The sequence below is a fragment of the Carcharodon carcharias genome, chromosome 17 (genome assembly GCF_017639515.1).
Source record: "Carcharodon carcharias isolate sCarCar2 chromosome 17, sCarCar2.pri, whole genome shotgun sequence".
Taxonomy (NCBI): Eukaryota; Metazoa; Chordata; class Chondrichthyes; order Lamniformes; family Lamnidae; genus Carcharodon; species Carcharodon carcharias.
Window position 1 is genome coordinate 17,692,737 of NC_054483.1, and position 23,773 is coordinate 17,716,509.

At 41.7% G+C, this 23,773-nt stretch overlaps 1 protein-coding gene across 4 annotated transcripts in view; it reads right to left on the bottom strand.

Annotated features, from left to right (window-relative positions):
- The window catches only part of LOC121289728 (transcription factor COE2), a 260,228-nt gene that overhangs the window by 96,820 nt on the left and 139,635 nt on the right, over positions 1 to 23,773 (bottom strand). For all 4 annotated transcript variants that reach the window (XM_041209384.1, XM_041209387.1, XM_041209385.1 and 1 more), the window contains one exon: positions 3,595 to 3,676. In XM_041209384.1, coding sequence (XP_041065318.1) covers positions 3,595 to 3,676 — 82 coding nt within the window. The remainder of the gene's footprint in view (positions 1 to 3,594; positions 3,677 to 23,773) is intronic.

The following is a 23,773-nucleotide window of genomic DNA, read 5'->3' on the forward strand; positions in this document are numbered from 1 at the left end:
ATATTAAAGTTCCCTCTGGCATTCATGCAAAATACTGCAAATGCTGGAAATATGAAATTAAAAACCAAGTGCTGGGAAAACTCAACAGGTCTGGCAGCATCTATGGAATGAGAAACAGAATTAATGTTTCAAGTCCAATTTCTGTTTTTACTTCAAAGTTCGCTTGAGACTGTCCCATCAGACATTCCCAGGGTTAGATGCAGCATGGGCGAGATGCAAAATAATGTTTCTCCTACACTGCTCTATAATCTTTCTATGTTTAGATACACTATCAATTAGGTACAATAATGCCCTAACTAGACTGTACAATCAGACACTCCAAGTTCAGATGCAACATTGTGAGATGCAGAATAAAGCTCCCTCTGCACTGTTCTCTCAAACATTCCCAGCTAAGTGTCAGCATGGTTTAAATGCAGAGTTAGGCTGCCTCTTACACTGTTCCATCAAGCATTCTGAGGTTAGGGATAACATTTGTGAGATACAGTAAAACTCCGTCTACAGTGTCCCATCAAATACTTCAGGGTCAGGTGCAACATGGTGAGATGCGGCAAAAGCTTTGTCTACGCTATCCAAGCAATGTGCCTCAGTCAAAATCAGTAGAACATTCCCACTGGGCCAATGGAACAATTCTTCCATTTCTGCCACAGGCACCCAATGGTGTCTCTAAGTGAGATTGCTAAATTATGAGGCAGTTTTGTACTGTAGATCAGGGAGGACAGCAGGGATGAATTGGGACTGCCAAAACTAATTCTACTTGAGATCCTCAGTGAAGAGGGATTTAAACTAAGATTCTGAGAAGTGAAATAATGTCTCCATCTAGCCCACCCCACCTCTCCCAAAGGTAATTTATTCTGAAACTTCTCAGGACCAAGAAGATGGTTAAAAAGTATTTCTTGCTTTCAAGAGGAGTTCCTCATTGTCTTATGTAACCTCCAAAGAGGTACTGAGCCATACAGATCAGGGAATCTTGGGTTCAATCCTGGGTGCCCCTTAGGTTGAGTTAGTCAATCTCAGCCACGGTAGTGGTAGCATATGCTGTAATTGTGAAGCAGTGCTACAGTTGGTGTTACTGGGATTGGGAAAGAGAAAGCATTCAGGGTTCTTACTTCACAGGGGAAATATTTTTAATTGAGGACAGCCTGAATTTTTGCTCCCAGGTTGGGAGCGCAGAGCCAGGATAATTCCTGGCTCTGCAAACCCCACCTACTAATAAGTGCCCGAGAAGGTTAGATTTTTTTGTCTGGGGTTGGTGGTGGGTAATATTTGGGAGTGGTGGTAGGCAACCCTAGAATGAGTGTGGAGTTGGGCTGGGTATGCACCGGCACTGTGTGGAAGTGTTTTAAAAAGCAATAAAACATAACACAGATCTCCAGCCTTCACCTTACATTTCCTCACCCATCCACTCCCACTCCGACACCACACACTCCCTAGGCCCCATCCGTGATTACCCATGCCACTCATGCCCCCTCACCCACCACCCCCTTGACTCCTCATACCCTCCATACCAATGTATGGCCCTTTATAGCCCCTGTGCCAACCCGCCCCCCAACCATAACCCTTTTGCCATTCCAATTCACGTAATATCCACCATAGGCAGATCTCAGGACACATGCTGAGATTAAGTTACTAAATGTCTGTGGAAGAATTCACTTATTCAAAAAAAACACTCTCATTGATTAAAATCCCATTCACTACATTTAACTTCCTTTAATCCCTTATAAAAATAAGTACTGGAATTTATATTCCCACTTCAAAGAGTCTATAACTACTTAGAGCTGTCAATCAAACTGTGAACTGGGAGGCACCCTGGTGATTACAGAAGGTATGAATTAAGTCATGCAACACTAATCCAGTAATGAAAACCCTCAGGCTTATGTTAATGGAGTGAAAGAGCAAACATTATTTTTTTTAAACACTGCAGTTTTTCTTTTACAAATATTTAAAAGGCAGAAGTTTTAAATGCCTTCACAGTTTGACAGTTCCTTTTGACAGTTCGAATGAGCTTGACAGTTCCAATGAGACTAATAGTTCAAATGAGTTCATGGCCAGAAATTTTAGCTTGGCGGGTGGGCACCTGCCCGACCCAACCAAGTGTGAAATGACGCGTTTTGCCGTTGGCCGAGTGTGCAGGCATCATCGCGCAGTTGTGCAATAGTTCGGTTGGTGGGCGCGTGCCAGAGTTGGCAACGTGCTCGCTGACAAATAAAAGGCCTATTAAGGCCTTTAAGCTATGAATTGTCATTAATTTTATACTGCCCATTCAACTGCCCATTCAACCTAACGGCTGGCGGACAAGTAAAAAGGCCAAGCGGCCTTTGCAACGTTTTAGAACCCTCATCCATGGACAGGATGAGGTTTCCGAAAGCAAATACAAATGAAATACAAACTTTATTTTTTAATTTAAAAAATGTCCCTGCACATGTGACAGAGTCATGAGGGGACATGTTTCATTACATTTTTCTGTGCTTTATTAATTTAATCAATAACTTCATCTCCCTGAGGCAGCTCTGTGCCTCAGGGAGACTGTTCAGTGCTCTCTCATGCACATGTGCAAAGTTTATGCTGGGCCTACTCGCCCTCTCCCCTCCGCCCGCACATCCAGCGCTCAGCGCTGCCACTCACGTATCACGCTGGGCGGGCCTTAATTGGCCCACCAGCAAGAAATCGCAGTGTGCTGTTGATCGTGGGCAGCGGTCGGCTTCCCAACCGCCCCCACTTGCTCTGCCGATCCCGCGCACCAAGGGCAAAATCCTGCCCTGTGCATTTTTTTTATGCATATTCATGTCTAATTTTAACAATCTCAAAGGGCAGCTTCCCTTTCCCAAAGGTTACCTGATCTCTTCTAAAGATGTCCTGGGACCACATCCAAAAGGGTACCTCCCCTGTTTGAATGAGTATCCCACATCCAAGCAACTCAACAAGCTTAGACATGCTCCTGCACACGTTGAGTTTCCCGCACTTAACTGACGAAAATATGACATGACTGGAGGCAGCTGCCTCCATGAACCATAGATGTGCAACTCAGAACCTGCCCCCACTCCATCCCTCACAAAAATGGCATGTACCGTGTTTAGGGGTGAGACTTCTGGGTCCGGGCTTCTGGATTCTGTCCCAATCTTGTGTTTCGCTGGATGCTGCAGCAGTTGAGGTGCTTCAACTGATTTGAGTGAGGAGAGAACCCAATCCTCCTGGTCACTATTACTGTATATGCTGACAAGTATGAAGAACTTGGAACCAGACAACTGCTGTTACCCATGAAACCTCCTAATTCAGCACGAGTCAATTCTTTTGAGTAGAAAATTGAGAGGACAAAAGTAATGGGAGTATTACACTCCATTCACCAATTATAATGGAAAAATTGTGCAAAGCCATGCTCTACAATTTGTACAAAATGGAAGTAAGATATGCCTCCGCAGTCATTTTTGTAACAACAGAAAATTCAGACCAACATCTCCGGTGGACATCATTACCTACATTTTGTTCACAAATGTAAAGAACTCGCCAGAATAATGATGTCCCTTTCCAGAGAAAACTTCAGCCTGACTGTTTGTATGGTGACACACTGAGGGACAGATGTGGAATTTTAAACAGTACCTGAAATCGGCGCATATCTCGTGGGTTCCCAGCTGTTTTCAAACAATTCTGATTGCACTTGAGGAAGAACTTTAAGAAGAATCTGAAAACAAAACAGAAATTCCTTTTCAATATAACATGGCAATAAAATCCATTTGCTCCCACACCTACATCAGGAAAAATGCCTCATGTGCAGATCATATGAATTAAAGTGAGTACAACTGTCGGCCCATAGCAAAAGATGGAATTAGACAGGACACAAAAGTACAGCAAGACAAAGAACAAATAGGGGCAGAGAGGAGGAGAGTAGGCAGATGTACAGAGAAAAGTCTAATTTGCAGAGAGGGAAAATGGAGTCGGTAAGTGAAGTGGGCAGCTTGGGAAGATATAGAAAGAGAAGCTCAGGAAGAGGGGAAAGTGAGGCAGACGGACTGAGGCAATTCCATTGGGGGATGAAACTGAAGGACAGGTAGACAGACAGACAGGGCAGATAAATGGATGGAATTGGAGCCAAACAAAGATGGATAAGAAAATTCAGGAAAAAAATATGCTGAAAAAAAGTGCTTGGTCCCAGGAAAGACCGAGTTTCTCTTTTTGATGCTTAAACCAAAATAAAGACTGACTGATTCTTGTTAGATAAAGTGAAACAGTTAAAGAATTTGTTGGACTCGATACTGCTTTTCTCCTGATAACTTGCTTATGTCCACCCAACCAGTATGGAAATAAGTTGAATGGACCAAAAAGCTCTCACAATTCAGCCCCAAACTTGCATTTTGCTGGATACTGCATTAATTGAGGTACTTCAACTGACCTAAGTGCCCCTGCACTAGAGGAGTGAACAAGCCTCCTGGTATGTATGTCAGGCATGAAGAACTTGGAACCAGAGAACTGCTGTTACCCACGGAACTCCTAATTCGGCATGAGTCAATCCTTTTGAGTAGAAAATTGTGAGGAAAAGATGATGAGTGCATAATACTCCATTCACCAATTTTAATGGATGAATTGACATTTGTGTAAAGCCATTCTCCCCAATTTACACCAAATGAAAGTAAAATATAGCAACTCATTTTATATTCCATCAGTTATGATTTTATTAAGAACTGAAATAACAATAGAATAAGTTGCGAACATGTTTTTGAGTGCAAAACGTACTCTTATGACCCTAATAGCCCCTCATTCACTCTATGAATTGAGAGCGAGTCACAATGAATGATCTGGTTAAATACTTCAGCTGATACTCGCCTGGCATCTAGCTATCAACACACAATTCTATTACTGTAATTTACTTTCACAAACTCACTGCCATATCAAGTCCTTCTTTGCTCCAGTATTTAAACACATCTGTGTGCTTGATTGCAAAACAAGACCAACCTCAATATATTAACAGAACAGACATACTGGGGTTGGTGTCCTTATTTTTGACCAACAATATTCTTCTTATTTATTTCACTGTATGGTGCCAATTGATTCTGGGAGTTTCTTACTTTCCTCACCCCACAGCAATTCACTCCCTTCCTCGTCTTAAGGGGAAATTTCTGTCCCCAGTCAATATCCGTGGCTGGCTTTTGTCCCTTTGGAGAGCCCTTCCAAAGAACTGGTACAGGTATGATGGGCTCAATGGCCTCCTGTGCTGTGTCATGATAGGATTCTCTGCACAAGGACCACAGGCTGTTTGCACCCTCTAATGTCACTCTAGCGGAGACCAGGGATCAAATCTGGATCAACTTGCATTTATATTACATCTTTAAAATTGTAAAATCTCCAAAACGCTTCACAGAAACTTTAGCAAATAAAATTTCACCTCAGCCACAAAAGGTGATTTAATGCAGAAGAAGTGGGTTTTAAGGAATATCTTAAAAGAGTGGGTAAAAATAGAGAGGCAGAGACATTTAGGAAGGAAATTCCAGCAGTTAGGGCTCAGACAGCTTCAGGCACTGCCACCAATGATCAAAATTGAGGAATTGCAAGAGGCCAGAACTAGAACATGGCACAGATCTGGAAGGATTGTAAGTCTGGAAGAGGTTTCAGAGATGACCATAGAGAGACTTAAAAACAAGGATGAAGGTTTAGATGAAGATTTAATATTGAGTGTTATTTCAAATATATAATGTTACATTTACCCACAGATTCATTGTTAAAAAGAATCATGAAATTGATCCGCTAACTCAGCACAGACTGAAGGTCGAATCCATTCTGATCTAGATACTTCAGTTTTAGCAAGGTTCTCAACCCAAAGCCTTCAAAAGCCTGAAGAGTATTATCAATTGGAATCATTTCAGGACAATAAGCAATGTGGTGATGTAAAGTGAAAGAGGCCAGAGTTTGTTTGGAAGGATTGAATCCACTCCACAGCCAGTGTGCTTTATCCTCTCTGAGCACAGCACAATTTAGTGCCTCTCAGAATGAAGAAACACTAAATCAATAACCAGTCCAAGCATCTCTCGATCCATATCCAGCAAACAGCCCCAAATTATAACTTTAAATTGATCTAACAAGGAAAACATACTCTGTTTTCATGTCCCTGTTGCTTCGGACACTTCCACTGTCACTTTCTGATATGATTGCTGCCTGCATGAGCTGTAATATTATTTTATTTACTATTCGCGGTTGGGGTGGAACACTTCCCATTTCAGGCAGTCAGATTGAACATCAAGCAGTGCAAGGTCCAGAACGGCACAGATTAGATACATAATAAAGTTACCTCTGCAGCGTCCCATCAAACACACCCAGAGCAAGTGCAGCACAGGTCAGATACAGAGTAAAGCTTTCTCTAATGTCAGTAAGATATAATAATTCTCATAATATTATTGGAATTTATTGTAAAATAGAGTAATAGTGGTAAGTGTCCATGTGTCTATGTGTGTGTGTGTGGATGAGAATTAACTGAATTGGTCTGGGTGTCTTGATGTAAGAAGAGAAGTTAGGTTTGAAATGTTAATTAGGTAAACGTGAGCAAGTTTAGAAATATTGGCCACAATTTTACATTCAGCGTGCAGGCGCGTGCCCAACACACCAGAACTTAAAATGGCGCACGATGACGTCGGGCGTGCATCCCAACGTCACCGCGCACCATCGCGATATTTTGTTCAACCTTACAGTTGGCAGGCAGGTGAAAAGGCCAAGCAGCCTTTACATTTTTTAGGAAACCTCATCCACGAGCGGGATGAGGTTTCCTAAAGCTATCACAAATTAAATAAAAATATTCTTTTGAAATTAAAAGCATGCCCCATCCCATGTGACACAGTCACGTGAGGGGACAGTTTCATTGAATTTTTATTGTATTTAATAATTTTTTCAAAAAATGCTTCAATCTCCCTGAGCTCCGTGCCTCAGGGAGATTGAAATGCTCTTTCGCGTGCACGCACGAACTGCGCGCCAGGCCCACCTTCCCTCCTTCCCCCACCTGCACAGGTAGAGTTCAGCACTGCCACTCACGATCCACGCAGGGTGGGCCTTAGTTAGCCTGCCTGCGTGAAATCACGGTGCGGAGCTGATCACGGGTGGTGGTCGGCTCCCCGACAGCCCCCGCCTGCTCCTGCCGAGCCCGTTCAATGCAGGAAAAATTCAGGCGATAGGTATCAAGGGAACATTTGCATTTTTAAATAAACCAGACTAGATTGTTTTCAAAGGAGGGGTGAAATGTGTGAGCTAGCCAGGTGAAGTTTAGAAACAGTGTGTCTATTTTTCCCAAAGATTACTGGTAAAACTTACTGCTATGAGAGGTTTTTATTATCAGGAAGATAAAGTTCAAAGACATAGTGAAACAATGGGTATTTGTACTCAAAGGAGAAAATATCCATAAAGGAGCAAAGGCTGTGTGTCAAAGTAGTCTTCTAAGATCTTATAAGTGTGAAAAAGCCTTCAGCATCTATGCCTCAAGCTGCTGTCTTCAAAGGACTGAAGTTAAGAAAACTCAGTTTGAATTTGACTTGTTCAGGGTGTCATGCCTGGGCCTTTTAAAATCTATGTGTCTTACTGTTTTAATGAAAGTGTAAATGGAGTTAGATTGAATAGGAGATTTAGAAGTTATCATAGCAGTAATTTATAGATCAATGTATGTATTTAAAAATCATTTCTCTTATTAATAAATGTTTAATTTAGTTTTATGAAAACCTTTAAGACTTGGTAGTCTTGAATTCAAGGCAGGCATCTTGAAATTTATACAAACTGCAAAACAAGTTGTGTTTCAAGTTTCCCTTTCAGATTTGAAAAACTCAGCATTTACCATTGGCTGTGTCATAACACTGAACTGTCCCTTCAAACGCTCTGAGAGCTGATACAGAGCAGGTTAGATATCGAGTAAAGCTCTCCATGTAGTATCCCATTGAATACTACCAGGGCAGGTTCAGCATGGGTTAGATACAGAGTATAGCTCTCTCTACATTGTTGCATCCAGCTCTCCCAGGCTAGGTACAGCCCAGATTAGATATTAGTTAAGACTACCTGTACACTAATCCTTCAAACACAACAACACAAGAAATAGGAGCAGGAGTAGACCATGTGGCCCATTGAGCCTGCTCCACCATTCAATATGATCATGGCTGATCTTGGGCTTCAATTCCAAATATTCTGCCTGCTCCCCATACCCTTAATTATCTGAGACACCAAAAACCTGTCTTGCCCAGCCTTAAATGTATTCAATGCTGGAGTATCCACAACCCTCTGGGACAGAGGATTTCAAAGATTCACAACCCTTTGAGTAAAGTAATTTTTCCTCAACTCAGTGCTAAATGATTGGCCCTTTATCTTGAGACTGTGCCCTCATGTTTTAGATTCCCCAACTGGCAGAAACAACGTCTCAGCGTCTACCTTATCAAGCTCCTTCAGAATTTTGTGGGTTTCCATGAGATTGCCTCCCATTCTTCAAAACTCCAGAGAATATAAGCCTCATTTCCTTAGCCTGTCATCATCAGACAGCCCCTCAATCATTTAGTGAACCTTCACTTTTGCGTCTCCAGTGCAAATATATCCTTTCTTAAATGTGGAGACCAAAACTGCACATAGTGCTCCAGATGTGGTCTCGGTAAAACCCTGTACACCTGCAGCAATACTTTATTTTTATATGCCAATTCCCTTGCAATAAAGGCCAGCATGCCAATTGCCTTCCTAATTGCTTGCTGTACCTGCATGTTAACTTTCTGCGTTCCTCGTACAAGCACATCAAGACTCTTTGGATATCCACAATTACAAGTTTCACACTTGTTAAAAAATATTCTGCTTTTCTATTCTTAAAACCAAAGTGAATAATTTCCCTACTTTATACTCCATTTTCCCTAAAGCTGCCTATATCTCTTTGCAACCTCTTTATGTCCTTCCCACATCTTACTTTCCCACCGAGCTTGGTGTCATCAGCAAACTTAAATACATTACTCTCTGTCTTTTCATCTAAGTCATTAATATAGATTGTAAATAGCTGAGGCCCCAGGACTGATCCTTGGGCACTCCACTGTTCACTGCCTGCTAACTTTAAAAAGCCTCATTTATGCCCACACTCTGCTTTCTATCCATTAATCACTCCTCTATCAATGTGAATATATTTCCCCCAACTCCATGAGCCTTTATCTTGCCTATTAAACTTTTGTGTTGCACCTTATCAAATGCATTTTGGAAATCCAGGTATACTACATCTACTGGTTCCCCTTTATCTACCCTACCAATTACATCCTCAAAAATCTCTAATAAACTTGTCAAACAGTATTTCCCTTTAGTATAACATGTTGACTTTTTCTAATCATACTATGCTTTTCTAAGTGCATTGTCAAGGCTTCCTTAATAATAGATTCCAGCATTTTCCCAATGACTGATGTTAGGCTAACTGGCCGGTAGTTCACTGTTTTCTCTCTCCCTCCTTTCTTGAAAAGTGGTGTAACATTTGCCAACTTCCAATCTAATGGGATCGTTCCTGAATCTAAGGAATTTTGGAAATCATAGCCAGCACTTCCACTATCTCTGCAGCTATCTCTTTTAGAACCCTAGGATGTAGGCCTTTTGGCAGGAAGAATAAACGAGAAGCATATTATCTAAATGATGAAAGATTGCAGAGCTCTGAGGTGCAGAGGGATCTGGGTGTCCTAGTGCAGGAATCACAAAAGGCTAGTATACAAGTACAGCAGTAATTAGGAAATAGAATGTTATCATTTATTGCGAGGGGAATTGAATACAAAAGTAGGGAGGTTATGCTTCAGTTGTACAGGGCACTAGTGGGACCAAATTTGGAATACTCCGCACAGTTTTGGTCACCTTATTTAAGGAAGGATGTAAATGCATTGGAAGCAGTTCAGAGAAGGTTTACCAGGCTCATACTGGAATGGGTAGGTTGTCTTATGAGGAAAGGTTGGAAAGACTAGGCTTATATCCGCTGGAGTTTAGAAGAGTAAGAGGCGACTTGATTGAAACATATAAGATTCTGAGGGGTCTTGACAGGCTAGATGTGGAGAAGATGTTTCCTCTTGTGGGACAATCTAGAACCAGGGGTCGCTGTTTAAAAACAAGAGGTTACCTATTTAAAACAGAGATGAGACAAAATTTTTTCTCTCAGAGGGTCCTGAGTCTTTGGAACTCTCTTCCTGAAAAGGCGGTGGAAGCAGAGTCTTTGAATATTTTTAAGGCAGAGTTGGATGGATTCTGGTAAGCAGGGGTTGATAGGTTATCCGTGGTAGCTGGGATGCAAATTTCAGGTTACTATCAGATCAACCATGATCTTATTAAATGGCGGAGCAGACTCAAGGAGCTGAATGGCCTACTCTTGCTCCTTGTTCATAGGTAGGCCTTCAAGCCCTGGGGCTTTGTCAGATTTTAGCCTCTTAAGTTTCACCACTACTTTTTCTCTGCTGAAATTAATTTCCTCACTCTTTTAAGCCCTTAGGTTACTGACTATTTCTAACATGAAACTCGTGTCTTCTATGGTGAAGACACATAAGCTATTTGTTCAATGCCTCTGCCATTTCTTCATTCCCCATGATAATTTCTCCTGTCTCTATTTACCATTTTACTTTAGTCATTCTCTTCCTCTTTATATACTTACAAAAGCTCTTACAATCTGTTTTTATGGGCAGAATATTACGCTCGGTGTGCAGGTGCGCGCTTGACACACCTGAACGTAAAATGATGTGTGATGACGTTGGGTGTGCGTCCTTAAGTCATTGTGCGCTCGTGTGATATTTCGTTCGGCGGACACATGCCGGATTTGGCTGCGCGCCCACTGGTGATTAAAAGGCCTATTAAGGCCTTTAACAATCTAATTAAATTCAAATCTATGCTGCCCGTCCAACCTTACGGTTGGCAAGCAGGCAAAAAGGCCAAGCTGCCTTTACATTTTTTAGAAAACCTCATCCACGAATGGGATGAAGTTTCCTAAAACAAATAAACATTAAATAAAAACTTCATTTCTGACAGAGTCACATGAGGAGACAGGTTTTATTAAATTTTTACTGTCTTTATTCATTTTTTAAAAAAGCGCTTCACTCTCCCTGAGGCAGCTCCGTGTCTCAGGGAGTCTGAAGCGCTCTTTCACGCCAGGACCGGCTCTTCCTCCTCCCCCTTCCCGCACAGGTAGCACTGAGCGCTGTTGCTCGCGATCCATGCAGGGTGGGCCTTAATTGGCCCGCTCGCGTGAAATTGGCGGTGCGGAGCTGATTGCGGGCAGCGAGTGGCTTCCTGACTGCCCCTGCCTGCTCCTGCTGAGCACCCCTGCCAAGGTCAAAATCCTGCCCTATAGTTCTAGCTAGTTTACTCTCATTCTGTTTTTTCCTTTTTGATTGACTGTTTGGTGGCCCTCTGCAACATTGTAAGCCCCTTATTTTAGTCTAATACTATCCTTAACTTCCTGAGTGAGCCACAGATCGGTGTTTCTCACCGAGTTTTTGTTTCTCAATGGAGTGCATTTTTGATGAAGACTTTGAATTGTTTCTTTAAATGTTTCCTATTGGTCATTTACCTCCATACCTTTTAGTCTATTTACCCAATTAACCTTAGCCATTTCTCCCCTCATAGCTATGTAATTGGCTTTGTTTAAGTTTAAGATCCTTGTTTGCGATTGAGTATGTCACTTTCAAACTTAACATGGAATTCAATGGTATTATGATTGCTATTTCCCAGTGGATTTTTCACTATTATATCACTAATTAACCCTGCTTCGTAATACAATACTAGATCTGAGATAGCTTTTTACTGAGTCGTTTCGCACGTATCGCTCCAAGAAACTGTCACAAAAACATTTATAAGCTCATCTTCTAAACCACTCTTGCCAATTTTATTGTCCTAGTCAATATGAAACTTCAATTCCCTCACAATTATTACATTTCCTTTGTTAAAAACTCCACAATTTCTTGGTTAATGCTCTGTCCAATGGTATACCTACTTTTAGAGGGCATATAAACTACCCCACAAGTGTTTTCCAACTCTTGCTATTCCTAATTTCCACCCAAACTGATTCTACTTCATGATCTTCTGAGGCCAGATACTTTCTCACTAATGCCCTTATGTCATCTTTTACTATCAGGGCCATCCCTGCTCCTTTGTCATTCTGCCTGTTTTTCCAAAATATTGCGTACCCTGCAATATTTATTTCCCATCCGTGATCATCTTGTAACCCTGTCTTTAATTTTACTATTTTGTGCCACTAGTTGATCCATCTTCTTGCCGATGTTTCATACATTCAGATACCTTTTAAGTTCAAGTTTTTACTTCTATTCCCCGCATTGTCCTTATTTGCTGATGTATATTTTTTTGTTAAACTCTGTCCCTTCCTGTCCCACTCTGCTTGTCTTGACCCAGATTGCTATACTGTTCTGATGCCTCGATCTTTCTCTTTGGTTTCCTAAGTCTCCCTTCACCTGAACCCTCGCTCTCCTCTGTTTGTTGAAAGCCCTGTCCACAGTCCTAGTTGTACAATTGGCCAAGACACTGGTCTCAGCCTGGTTGAAGTGAAGCCCATCCCAATGGAATAGCTCACTCTTCCATGAGTACTGATCCCAGTGCCCCATGAATGCAAACCTCTTCTTCCCACACCATTCTTTGAGCCATTTATTTCTCTAATCTGCTTTACCCAATGCCAATTGGTGCATGGCTCAGATAACAATCCAGAGATGATTACCTTTGATGTTCTGTGTTTTAATTTATCCCCTAACTCCTCAAATTCTCTTAGCTGAACATCATTCCTGCTTTCACTTTTGTTGTTGGTTCCCACATGGACCACAACAGCTAGTTCCTCCATTTCCCACTCCAAGTTTCTCCCCAGCCACGAGGAGATATCCTTAACCCGGGTAATCAACACAACCTTCTGAGCCCCTGGGCTCAGCTGCAGAGAAAAGTATCTATTCCCCTGACTAGACTGTTTCCTATTGCTACCACATTCCTCTTCGCTGCACCCATTTGAATGGCATCCTTCACCATGGTGCCATGGTCAGTGCACTCATCCACCTTGCAGTCCTTCTCCTGATCCATGCAGGTCACCCACAAGACAGGCCAAGCCACATTACTCAGAGAGATAGAAGCCAGGGAAAAATCTAGAGGGCTCTTGATCATCTCCTAAGTCTCCTGAACCAGGGCTATGCTGAAAGGTGCGCTGAAAGGTAAACAAAAGGATGGTTGTCAGTACCACGTGCTTGTTGAAGTGTTGAGTGGCAATCTAGCCTTACCACTGGGTGGCTGCTATTAGAATATGAAAGAAACAATTCCCAGACAATTAGTTACGTGTGGGGCAGGAGAATAGCTACCCTGTCCAACTGAATTAAATCACTTCGGCTGACACCTCAGAAAAACAGTATTACATCTATTCCCTATCCAAAGAGCTGGATCTGAAATTCCATTCAGATGTAGCATCTAAAGATACTCCCTCTCATTCCTCTTTCCCCAGAAGGTACAGGCTGCCATCCAACCCATCATGTGAGATGAGTGACCCTTCTACCCTCAGAAATATTCGATTCTCTTGGCTCCATGAACTCATTGAGGGGAGAATGCAACATACAAACATGGAGTAGAATGGAAACTCTGAATTTGTCATGAAGTGTTTGCAATGCAATGCAATGAAAGCAGCTGTGAGTTTCCTAGATAGCTGTTTTGGTGAAAGAAGCATGTAATTGAGCTAAACTGACCAAGGTGGTCCCAATTGCACTGCTGGCTCTATGCGTAGGTAGCTGCTGTTGGAGAAAGAAGCAGGAGAAGCACTGTAATTGTCTCCCAGGTCCCGCTTGACAGCCACATCCCCGATCCTTACTTTGAAACAGTAACGTCTGCTGGAAAGGCACCTGCACAAGGAGATTGTATGAGGACACAATTATCCTTGACCCTGATGTTCCCCCCATGGTTGATTGTCCTATTGATTCTTAACATGCAGGATGGTGCATGAAGTATGGCCACTTGGATGTGGTACTGCAAGGTTGCTAACCAGTGCCTGTGAAGCTGTACTCCAGCAAGAGTCTGCGTCTTCAGGAAAGCATCACCAGAAAGGGTTAAGGTGGATTCCAGAAGCCCAGCTCTTAAAATAGCAGATGTGTGGCTGTTGGTCCCAGGTGAACTCAAAGTGGTTTCATTTTTTTCTGGTCACCATGGCAACCACATTTTGTAGCACAGTCCCACAACCCCCTCAAGACAGACACAAGCACGAACACTGCTTCACAATCTTTCTGCTCTCAAGCTGACAGACAATGGCTAGGGCTCTCAAATCATTTTGAACAAAAGAACTACTTTACCAATTTATTGGTAAAAGAGAAAAAAAATCTTAGCGCTTTTTAAAACTTCTGATGAATGCATCTGAAAATCCATACCGATTCAGTTCCAGTTCATTGAAACCTGAGAGGTCAGAGATGGAGAGACAGTTCCTTGTTGAAGCTGATTTAAAAGAACAATCGTTTTTATTTGTTTATTAAAAGCAGTATTTAGTTGCTTGGTGTGATGAATAGTTCTTTTATCACAGCCACATTTTAATCTTACTCCTGATACTTCTTACAAAGGTCCCCTCCTGATGGTTTTGATTTCTCAACAGTTTACTGCTCTGAGAATGCAGGCCACCCTCAGTAACTTAGCTGAGTTCCTATTTTCCGTGAATGGGACTGGACAGTCGATGTTGGCAATATGATGGGGGCCATTGCAATTAGCTCAATATTGTTCTCACCCAACTGCTAAAAATGTACTCCCCCAATAGGTTTACCCAGCAGGGGTTACAGGAATCCTGGCTGATTTTCCCTTTACTGACTCCTAAGTTAACCTTAACTCTTAACCCTTAAGTCTGCTGCCGAAACCCTTACTTTGTTCCCTCTAGATTTGACTATTCCAACACAGTCCGGCCAGCCCCCACATGCTACTGCACACATGCCATTAGGTCATCTAAAACTCTACTCCCTGTGTCTTAACTCTCACAATCCCATTCACACATTCTCCCTGTGCCCGCTGATCCGCATTGACTCCCGATTAGGTGATGCCTCAATTTTTAAAATTCTCATCCTTGTTTCCAAATCACTCGATAGACTCGCCCCTCGCTATCTTTAAAATCTCCTCCAGCCCTAAACGCTTTATGATACCTCTGCTGCCCCAATTGTAGTTTCTTGAATAACACTGATTTAAATCTCTCCACCAGTGCTGCCCATGCCTTCAGCTGCTTGCACCCAAATTTCTGGAATTTCTTCCCTAAACCTCTCCATCTTTCTATCTTTAAGATGTTCATTAAAACCTACTTCTTTGATTAAGCTTTTGGCCATTTTCTCTATTAACTCCTTAGGTGACTTGGTGTCAAATTTTATATGCTAACATTCCAACGAAGCATGTTGAAATGTTTTAATACGTTAAAGGCACTATATAAATGTAAGTTTTTGTTGGTCATGCAGATGGCAAGCTGTGATTGGGTTTCAGAAGTATGAGAATTTTAAGAGCATGAGAAGACTGATACAAGAAACTAGTTCATTATTAAATACTGCTGCACAACATTGCTTCCCTGCTTGAACCCTATTTGTTAAAAACCCCTTGCCCCATAGGTGCAAGCCTGGGCTGGATCTCGTTTAAAAGTTCCTCATCACAGTGTGGTGCACATGTTCTGGCTCTCCTATCAACCTCTAGGTTCCTGATGAACAAACATCTGTTTTCTATAATTCACCAATCCCACCTCATCCTTTCTCTTCATCTTTCACCACAAAAGAGTTCCTTTGGGTTATGGAGAACGTGCTCGCGGACTGTTAGTATCACGATTCCTGTGGTCCCGATAGCCCAAAAACATGTCCTAATTTTACGGAAGCAGCTTTTCTTAGGGCTGTGAAATAGAGGTGTGAAACTAGGAGGGCACAGGAGGCTAATATAACTGGCAAGTTTGCCTTCTCTAGGCAAGGAAACCAAACTAAGTCAAAGGGTATACACCTCATGGTTGGCACGGAATGAGAGACATTTTTTTAGATTTCTGTTTTTTATACTTCCATCCTTTAGGAACTAGCATAGTTCTAAGGAGGTGGACTTTTCTGATTCATAATATTTGAGTGTTATTGAGAAAGGTTACTTCAGTTTTCCAAGGATTATAGGAAGCTACTAAGGGATATATTATGTACATATCCTAGGAAAGCAGACAACCAAGCCCCCTTCCTCGTGCATGTTAATATTTCCATAAGCTCTCTTTTTTTTAACTCACTGTTTCCTATCATTTCTGTGTACACTCTCTCAGATATCCATTGGCCTGTGTTAACAGCATGACACAAGGGAACACTATTGACTGAAACCAGATGGGGGGGAAGGTTTTGCAGAGAAAGCAGGAACCTCTAAGGCTTGAGGTATTAAATCTCAGAGGTGAGCAGAGCTGATCAGATCCTGCAATGTATTCAAATATTCTACTTTTGCAGTGAAATCATGACTTGGAGAAACACAGTACATCTGACATCCTGTGCAGCTTTCAGTTCAACATCTAAGTTGTGACATATATTGGAATTGCTTTTGTAATTTTTAAAACATTATCTTCTCTACTTTAACATTTTTCCACCTATTTATGTCTTTTGAACCTCTAACCTCTCCTTTGGTCATTGTAATTTCTCTTGCTACAGGGCAGAGGTAATGTTTTTGCCCCTGTTTATTAATCTGTTTGTCTGCAAACAATGTATTTCAAAGACTAATGGACAGATTTCAATGAAACATGGTACACAGATTGGGTAAGGTCCAAGAAAAACTGATAGTTTTTGGCAAAGGTGCACATCCATATCCTGGAATTTTTTTAAAGGATACAGTAATGTTGGGAGATAGAAATAATTGACTTTTATTTTAGAATGTTGTAGATTGGCTCAGCTGCTGTAATGTAATTTATCACAGCTGCCAAAATGTGAGCAGAGTTTTCAGAGCAGGTTGTTGGGTGTGGATTGGCCTAAAGCCACCTCAGTGAAATGGAGCTCTTAGAAAAAGATTTTTATTTTAGCTTTGTAGCTACAGAGCATAAACCAGGCTGGGAAAGGCCTCAAGGAAGAACTGTGTAATTGTAATAGTGTTGAGTTCACACAGCATGGCAGAGGTATGCATTTTACAGAGTGCCCTCTTCACGTTTTTCTTGATACTTTTGTGCCACTACAGCCCTTGCTCCCCTGAACTATACAATTACAATTTACCTTTTACATTTAAAATACACTGTCACACACTGTCTTCCTGTATCCTCAACATATTGAAAACAAGACTCTTTGCACTGTCTCCATCTCTGGCTTATTTTTTCCCAGGATCTCAAAACTATGGAATTCCTCACCTCCCATGGTTTCCCCTCACATACTACAATCTACCAGCTTTCAACAACTTCCAAAGCTTTCAACAGCTTCCACTCACTCAATCACTCATCCTTTACCATGTCTTCTAACCTACCCTTTTCAAACTTGGGATACTTTGATCTGTGGGCTTCTGTTTTTTAAGATAAAATATCAGATGGCAGTATTGTTCTTAGAAGAAAGCTGATTCAGAAGCAGGAGATAAGATTATAATCTCACGGATTGTACCTTACCGTCACCATTTGTAGTCAGGAAAATTGGCTTGCGTGTGAGTTTTGTTGAGAATGCCAACCAGTCAGCGGGACTATTCTTAGCTCCTGCCCATCTTTGATCCCAGCCCTAATGGTGTTTAAAAATTCTGCCTTTGGTCTCACACAAGAAGAATGGGAGGTGGCCAAGATAATGGAAGGCTACTGTGACCTGTGCAACGGTACCTCAAACAGTTCGTACCTTCAGGCAAAAAAATTAATCCTTACTCCTCATTTTCCCATGTCATGGATGTCCATTGAAAACAGCTCATTGAAATTAAAGGAGTTAAATACTGAGTGTGTTCCTCGTGATTAAAAACCCAATAAGTAATGTTAATAATTATCTTTACCTTGTTTTTCCAGCCTACCCTCCCTTAAGATGCTGAGAGGAACTAAAGCCCTCCAAGTAGTGCCCCCTGGCTAACATTACTTTTACTCTAATGCCACTACAACAGACTCTATTTGGAATAGGACTCCTGTCCCTTTTTCCTTATTGTACGGTAGTATACTGATTTTGTTACAGGGTGGGTAATCTACAGGCCTGAATTAGTGATTGGAGACATAAGTTCAAATCCCATCACAGCAACTGGGGAATTTAAATTCAGTTAGATAAATAAAAAGGGTAACCTTGAAACTACAGGATTGTCATAAAAACTCATCTAATATTCACCAGGGAAGGAAATCTGTTGTCCCTATCTGGTCTGGCCCATACATGGCTCCAGACCCACAGCAAAGTGGTCGAGTCTTAACTGCCCTCTGAAATAACCTAGCATGCCATTCATTTGTTTTGGGATGGGCAATAATTGCCATCGACACCCACATTGTGTGAATGGGTACAAAAAAAACTTAGGGGTACTGTGGCTGATGGTTGGTATCCCAGCCTCTACCTTGTCTGACATTATCTGCTAACATTGCAGGCCAGGAGATTGAATCTGAGACTTTCTTGTATGAACAGTCCAGCATCACATCAGATTCCTGCTATTGTGGGAATCGCTTTATGTAAAGTATAAAGGCAATCACTTCTCATGACTAAGAATCATAATACATACCCTCTATCTTTTGCGGAGAGCTTTAACTTCCATTGTCACTGTCTGTTGTGTGTATGGTGTTGTGGAGGGAGGCAGTGAGGGCTCTCAGACGAGCTGGCACATTAGCTAGAGGCTGAGAACCTCAGCTAGAGCAGCTAGAGCTTCTAGAGAAGCTAGAGAACAGCTAGAGAACCTCAGCTCTGCAAAAGCATTTTGGCTAGCTTTATCTTCAATTTGTCTTGTAAGGCAAACAGAAATGTTTTGACTCGAGCACAAGATGTTGGGTGCAAAAGCACAAATGTTATATCATTGGTGGCACAATGGCTGTTACTTTATTAATGACCATGAGTGAAATTAAAGGTTTTGCTCTCTTGGCCCAGAACTTTGCACCATGGGAATTTGGGCACAATGGCCAGCACACCTGATTTGTAGCTCGCACAATTTTCTACCCATTTACATCACTTCATGTTAAACAGGAAGTTAATCGAGACACAGGCTGGATTTGATGACCTCTGTCTCTGAATTTTTAGCATGTATTCCTATTACGAAGCCATAACATTTACATCCATGGCATAAGAAGATGTAAGAGGAGTAAGTATATATTTTTCGTCTGAAGGCACTGATTGTTTGAGGTAGTGTTGCACAGGTGAAAATAGCCTTCTACTATCTTGGACACCTCCCATTCTTCTTGTGTGAGACCAGGAGCAGAATTTTTTGGCCCTGTTCAAGCTAGGACTAAAAATAGCCCTTCTGGTTCGTTAGCCGGTTCTCTGGCTCCATTGCGCTCCAGAGTCAATTTTGCAGAGGTGGAATGAGCGGGGCAGAGGGAGTGACAGAACTACCTGCAGCATGTGGCATGAATAGCCACTTAAGGAGCCATATTGGGACTTCCAGTTGGCCTCCAGGTTTCCACAGTTGGCAGGGATCAATTTAGGCCTGAAGGTGGTAGACCAGGGGCCAGTGCTCCAAGTAGGCCTAGAGGGTCTTTATGATTGCTTAGGTAATGCAGCAAGAGTGTTGTAGAAGGAAAATCTGGCTGCAAAATCCATTTGTAATTTAAACTTTAAAAGAGAGGTGGAGAGAGGGCACCTCCATTTTGAAGTGCCTTCTCCTTTACTTAACTGCAATGACAGCCTGCTGCTCCTTTCAAGCTGGAAGTCCTCTGATTGGCTCTCTAGCTTGTGAGCCTTCCACCATCCTTAACTGGACAGGAAGCCTGCCCTCTGGCCATTAGTTGGCTGCACCAGGGAAAATCACAACGTTCGACTGTTTCCCACATTGTTCAGACATCTGACCCACATTTCAGCCTCATGGCAGGGTGCAGAAGCCTGCAGGGAAAATCCTGTCCCAGAAGTCTCAGTAGCTATTTTGATCATGGTGGTGTGATGCACAGAATATAGTTCATCTTTAAGGACTAAAAACATTCTGGGAAATTTGGATTTTAAAATATACTGTTTCTTAAAGGATTAATACAAAAGCTTTGATTGCTTTTCTTGGAAGTGACAACCATTTACAAGAAAAGGGCATTAAGCAGTTGTGAAGATGCTGGAAACCTCTTGACAGTGGTGGACTGTGTACAAATGGGGTCACACGGTAGTTTATGGCTCTGAAAAAAAACATGCCAGGAACTGTTTATAAGTTGGTTTTGGTGTTGCTTTGGGAAGTAGAGGGACCAGCTGTTCGAGAAAAAGACAGCAGGCTTTTTGCAGTCCAGAGCCAATCCACAGCCGGCTGTGAATATAAGATACTCCTAAGTTGCCCTATGTATTGAGATTGAGTATCTGTGAGTATTCGTTGAGTCTGCCTGAAAAGCGGCATGAGAGTCATTGATTGTTTAGTGGATCCATGCCGAGACACCAACCATATAATCCCAACGCCATTTCAAGGACTCCACCAACTATCCTTTTTCCTTTTAATCATTGACTTTTAACCTCTGGCAAAATTTCTCTATTTTTATTTTACTTTCTTTAGTGGGGTGTGTGTCTCGTAGCAGTAATTAGTATACTTTCATACTCCACACTGTATGTTAATAAGCTTGCCTTTCTATTTGACAAGACTGGTTTTATAATAAACTAAGATAAAAGCAAAAAACTGCGGATGCTGGAAATCCAAAACAAAAATAAAAATACCTGGAAAAACTCAGCAGGTCTGACAGCATCTGTGGAGAGAACACAGTTAACATTTTGAGTCCGAATGACTCTTCAACAGAACTAAGGAAAAATAGAAAAGAGGTGAAGTATTTCTCCTCTGAACTGTGTTCCTCTCCACAGATGCTGTCAGACCTGCTGAGTTTTCCAGGTATTTTTATTTTTGGTTATAATAAACTAAGTTTGCTGTTTATTGAAAGAAGCCTAGTTAAAGTCTCTTTTATTCTGGAGAAGAGTAGCGAAGGTAAACAATTGGCCATTTTGGTGAGTGAATCAAAATTATAAATGATGGTGCCGACCTGTGGAGTAGTAGGGCTAGTCAAACTGTGCATTTCTCCCACCATCTCTCAAGGCCAATTCGAAATGGGTGTAAATTCTGGCCTTGCCAGCGATGGTTACGTCCATGAATAAAAAAAAAACTTATAATAATTTTGTTAGAGCACCTCTTGTTCTCTCCCCTTGTTCCTTCTCAGCTCCCAGTTCACTGCCCAATACACCTTTCCCTCTCCCAGCTCTCTTGCCGCTATTTTGAAATGTCAAGTTAGAAAGTGAACTGTGTATGATAAAAACAGAAAATGCTGGAAATACTCAGCAGGTCAGGTAGTATCTGTGAAGAAAGAACAAAGTTAGCATTTCAGATTGATGAGCCTTTTGTCAGAACTGGAAAGCCTTCGAATTTTAGCAGATTTTAAACAAGTATAGAGGCAGTGGGGGAGGAAAAGAACAAAAGCGAAGGTCTTTGATCAGGTGAAAGATAGGAGAGATAAAATGATAAAAGGGTTTATGATGACGCAAGGCAAAAGGAGATCTTATTTGGACAGGTAAAGAAACAAAGGGCAGGATTTTGTGGCCCCACTTACTGCCGGGATCATTTGGTCCTGCCGAAAGTCAATGGCCTTTTGGCTGGCCCACCGCATCCCCATGATGGGCCCTGCCACAGTGGGGCCGGAAGATTCCGGACACAAAGTGGGTCTAGAGAAGGTGTAAATGAGCAAAGCAGAACCATCGCCAACAGCTATCATTTTTGAATCCAGTGTTGAGCCTGGAAGGCTGTAGCATGTCTAATCGAAAGATCAGGCACTATTCCTCAACTTACGCTGAGTTTCAATGGAACTTTGTGAATTTATGGGCTTTGTCTTTTGATCATGGAAAATGGATACAAAGATGCTCAACTTCAGAAACTGCTCTAAAGGTGGAAGCCAGCAATGAAAACTAAATATGTTTCTGGTAAGGTGCTGGAGGTGTTTGGTATCTTCTTAATCTATGGTAAACGTTTGACTACTTCTTTGCTTTGTTGAATAGTTCGTCTATTTTAAAGAGGCTGCTATCTCAACTGGCTTTGGGTCCATGGAACCCCCCTGAGATTAACCCATGCTTGGCTTGTAAAATACTGTTGTTGTCATCAGCAAGTTAATTAAAAATGTTCTTCTGGTCTTTTGTGTCACTCCTTTCCTGCTTCCTAATATTCAGTGATGCAGAAATATTAATTTAGGCCTTTTGAGAGTTAAATTGTATTCTCTTTCTGATTGCAAATAGCTTGCTATAGTCTAATGTCCCAGTATGAATGTCTCAACTGACAGCTCAATGATTTTATATTCAAATTAAATTCTGACACAATTATTGAAAATAATTCCAAGGCTCCTGGGCTGAGATTTGAGGTGTCGATTTATACCTTAAAGACTCCATGAGTTTGTAATTGCAAATGAAGTGTTCTCAAAAGAAGGTCCAGTGAGAGTTCTTCATCGGACGAGAGAAATTATCTTGTCTAGAACAATATAATTTTATTGCAGAAAAGTGGAGCACATTCCTTCAGGTAAACACTCACACTAATTACTTCTATGACAGTTGAAGTGCAGCAAACATAAAAAGAACAACATTCTTAACCTCTTACATCTTTTTTTATAAAGTCCAAATCCATTTAAGGCTTAAGAACGGTGCGCCTGCATTTGGAAAGGTTTTCTATTGTCTCTATCCTGCCACTAAGCAGGATACAGAAAAAAAACTTTTCTGATTATCAATCCTTTCCTCACCCCTAACCTTTAATCGCTGTTTCTGTATCCTTGTATGTCTCACCCTTGCTATTTCCTCAGTCTCCATTTTTTTTCAGTGTCTCCAAATCTCATTGAATATGTCAATTTCCCCCTTGCATTCTCACATTCTTTAATTAAGGCACATTACAATGTAGTGACTTAAATTTATTCCTTTTCTCTCTCGATCTATTCCTCTGGAATCCACAATCTTTTATATCCAAGCTAACCATTATTTCTTGATTCATCTCTGCTACTCTTTGCAGCCATTGCAGTGTCCTGCATTTTGAACCCTGGGTCTTTTAAGTTTTCAGTGTAAAGAGAGCAGTAAGAGGGAAAATGTTACAAAACTAGATCAGAAACCATCAAGGATGTGAGCTATTTGGAATCCCATCCTAACTGTAAATGCTCTGGTTGAAATGTGAGGAATCTGAAGTTCTCTGGAGTGCAGAACATGATCATAAGGTCATAAGTGGGGATGTTTGCTGATGATTGCACAATGTTCAGCACCATTCGTGACTCCTCAGATACTGATGCAGTCCATGTCCAAATGCAGCAAGACCTGGACATATCCAGGCTTGGATTGACAAGTGGCAAGTAACATTCGCACCACACAAGTGCCAGGCAATGACCATCTCCAACTAGAGAGAATCTAACCGTCACCCCATGACATGCAATGGCATTACCATCGCTGAATCCTGCACAATAAACATCCTGGGAGTTACCACTCACTAGAAACTGAACTGGACGAGCCATATAAATACTGTGGCTACAAGAGCAGGTCAGAGGTAGGAATCCTTCAGATTAGCTCACCTCCTGACCGCCCACCACCTACAAGGCACATGTCAGGAATATGGTGGAATACTCTCCACTTGCCTAGGTGAGTGCAGCTCCAACAACACTCAAGAAGCCTGACAAAGTAGCCTGCTTGATTGGCACCCCTTCCACAAATGTTCACTGACTCTACCACTGATGAGCAGCAGCAGCAGTGTGTGCCATCTGCAAGATATCCTGCAGCAACTCACCAAGGCTCCT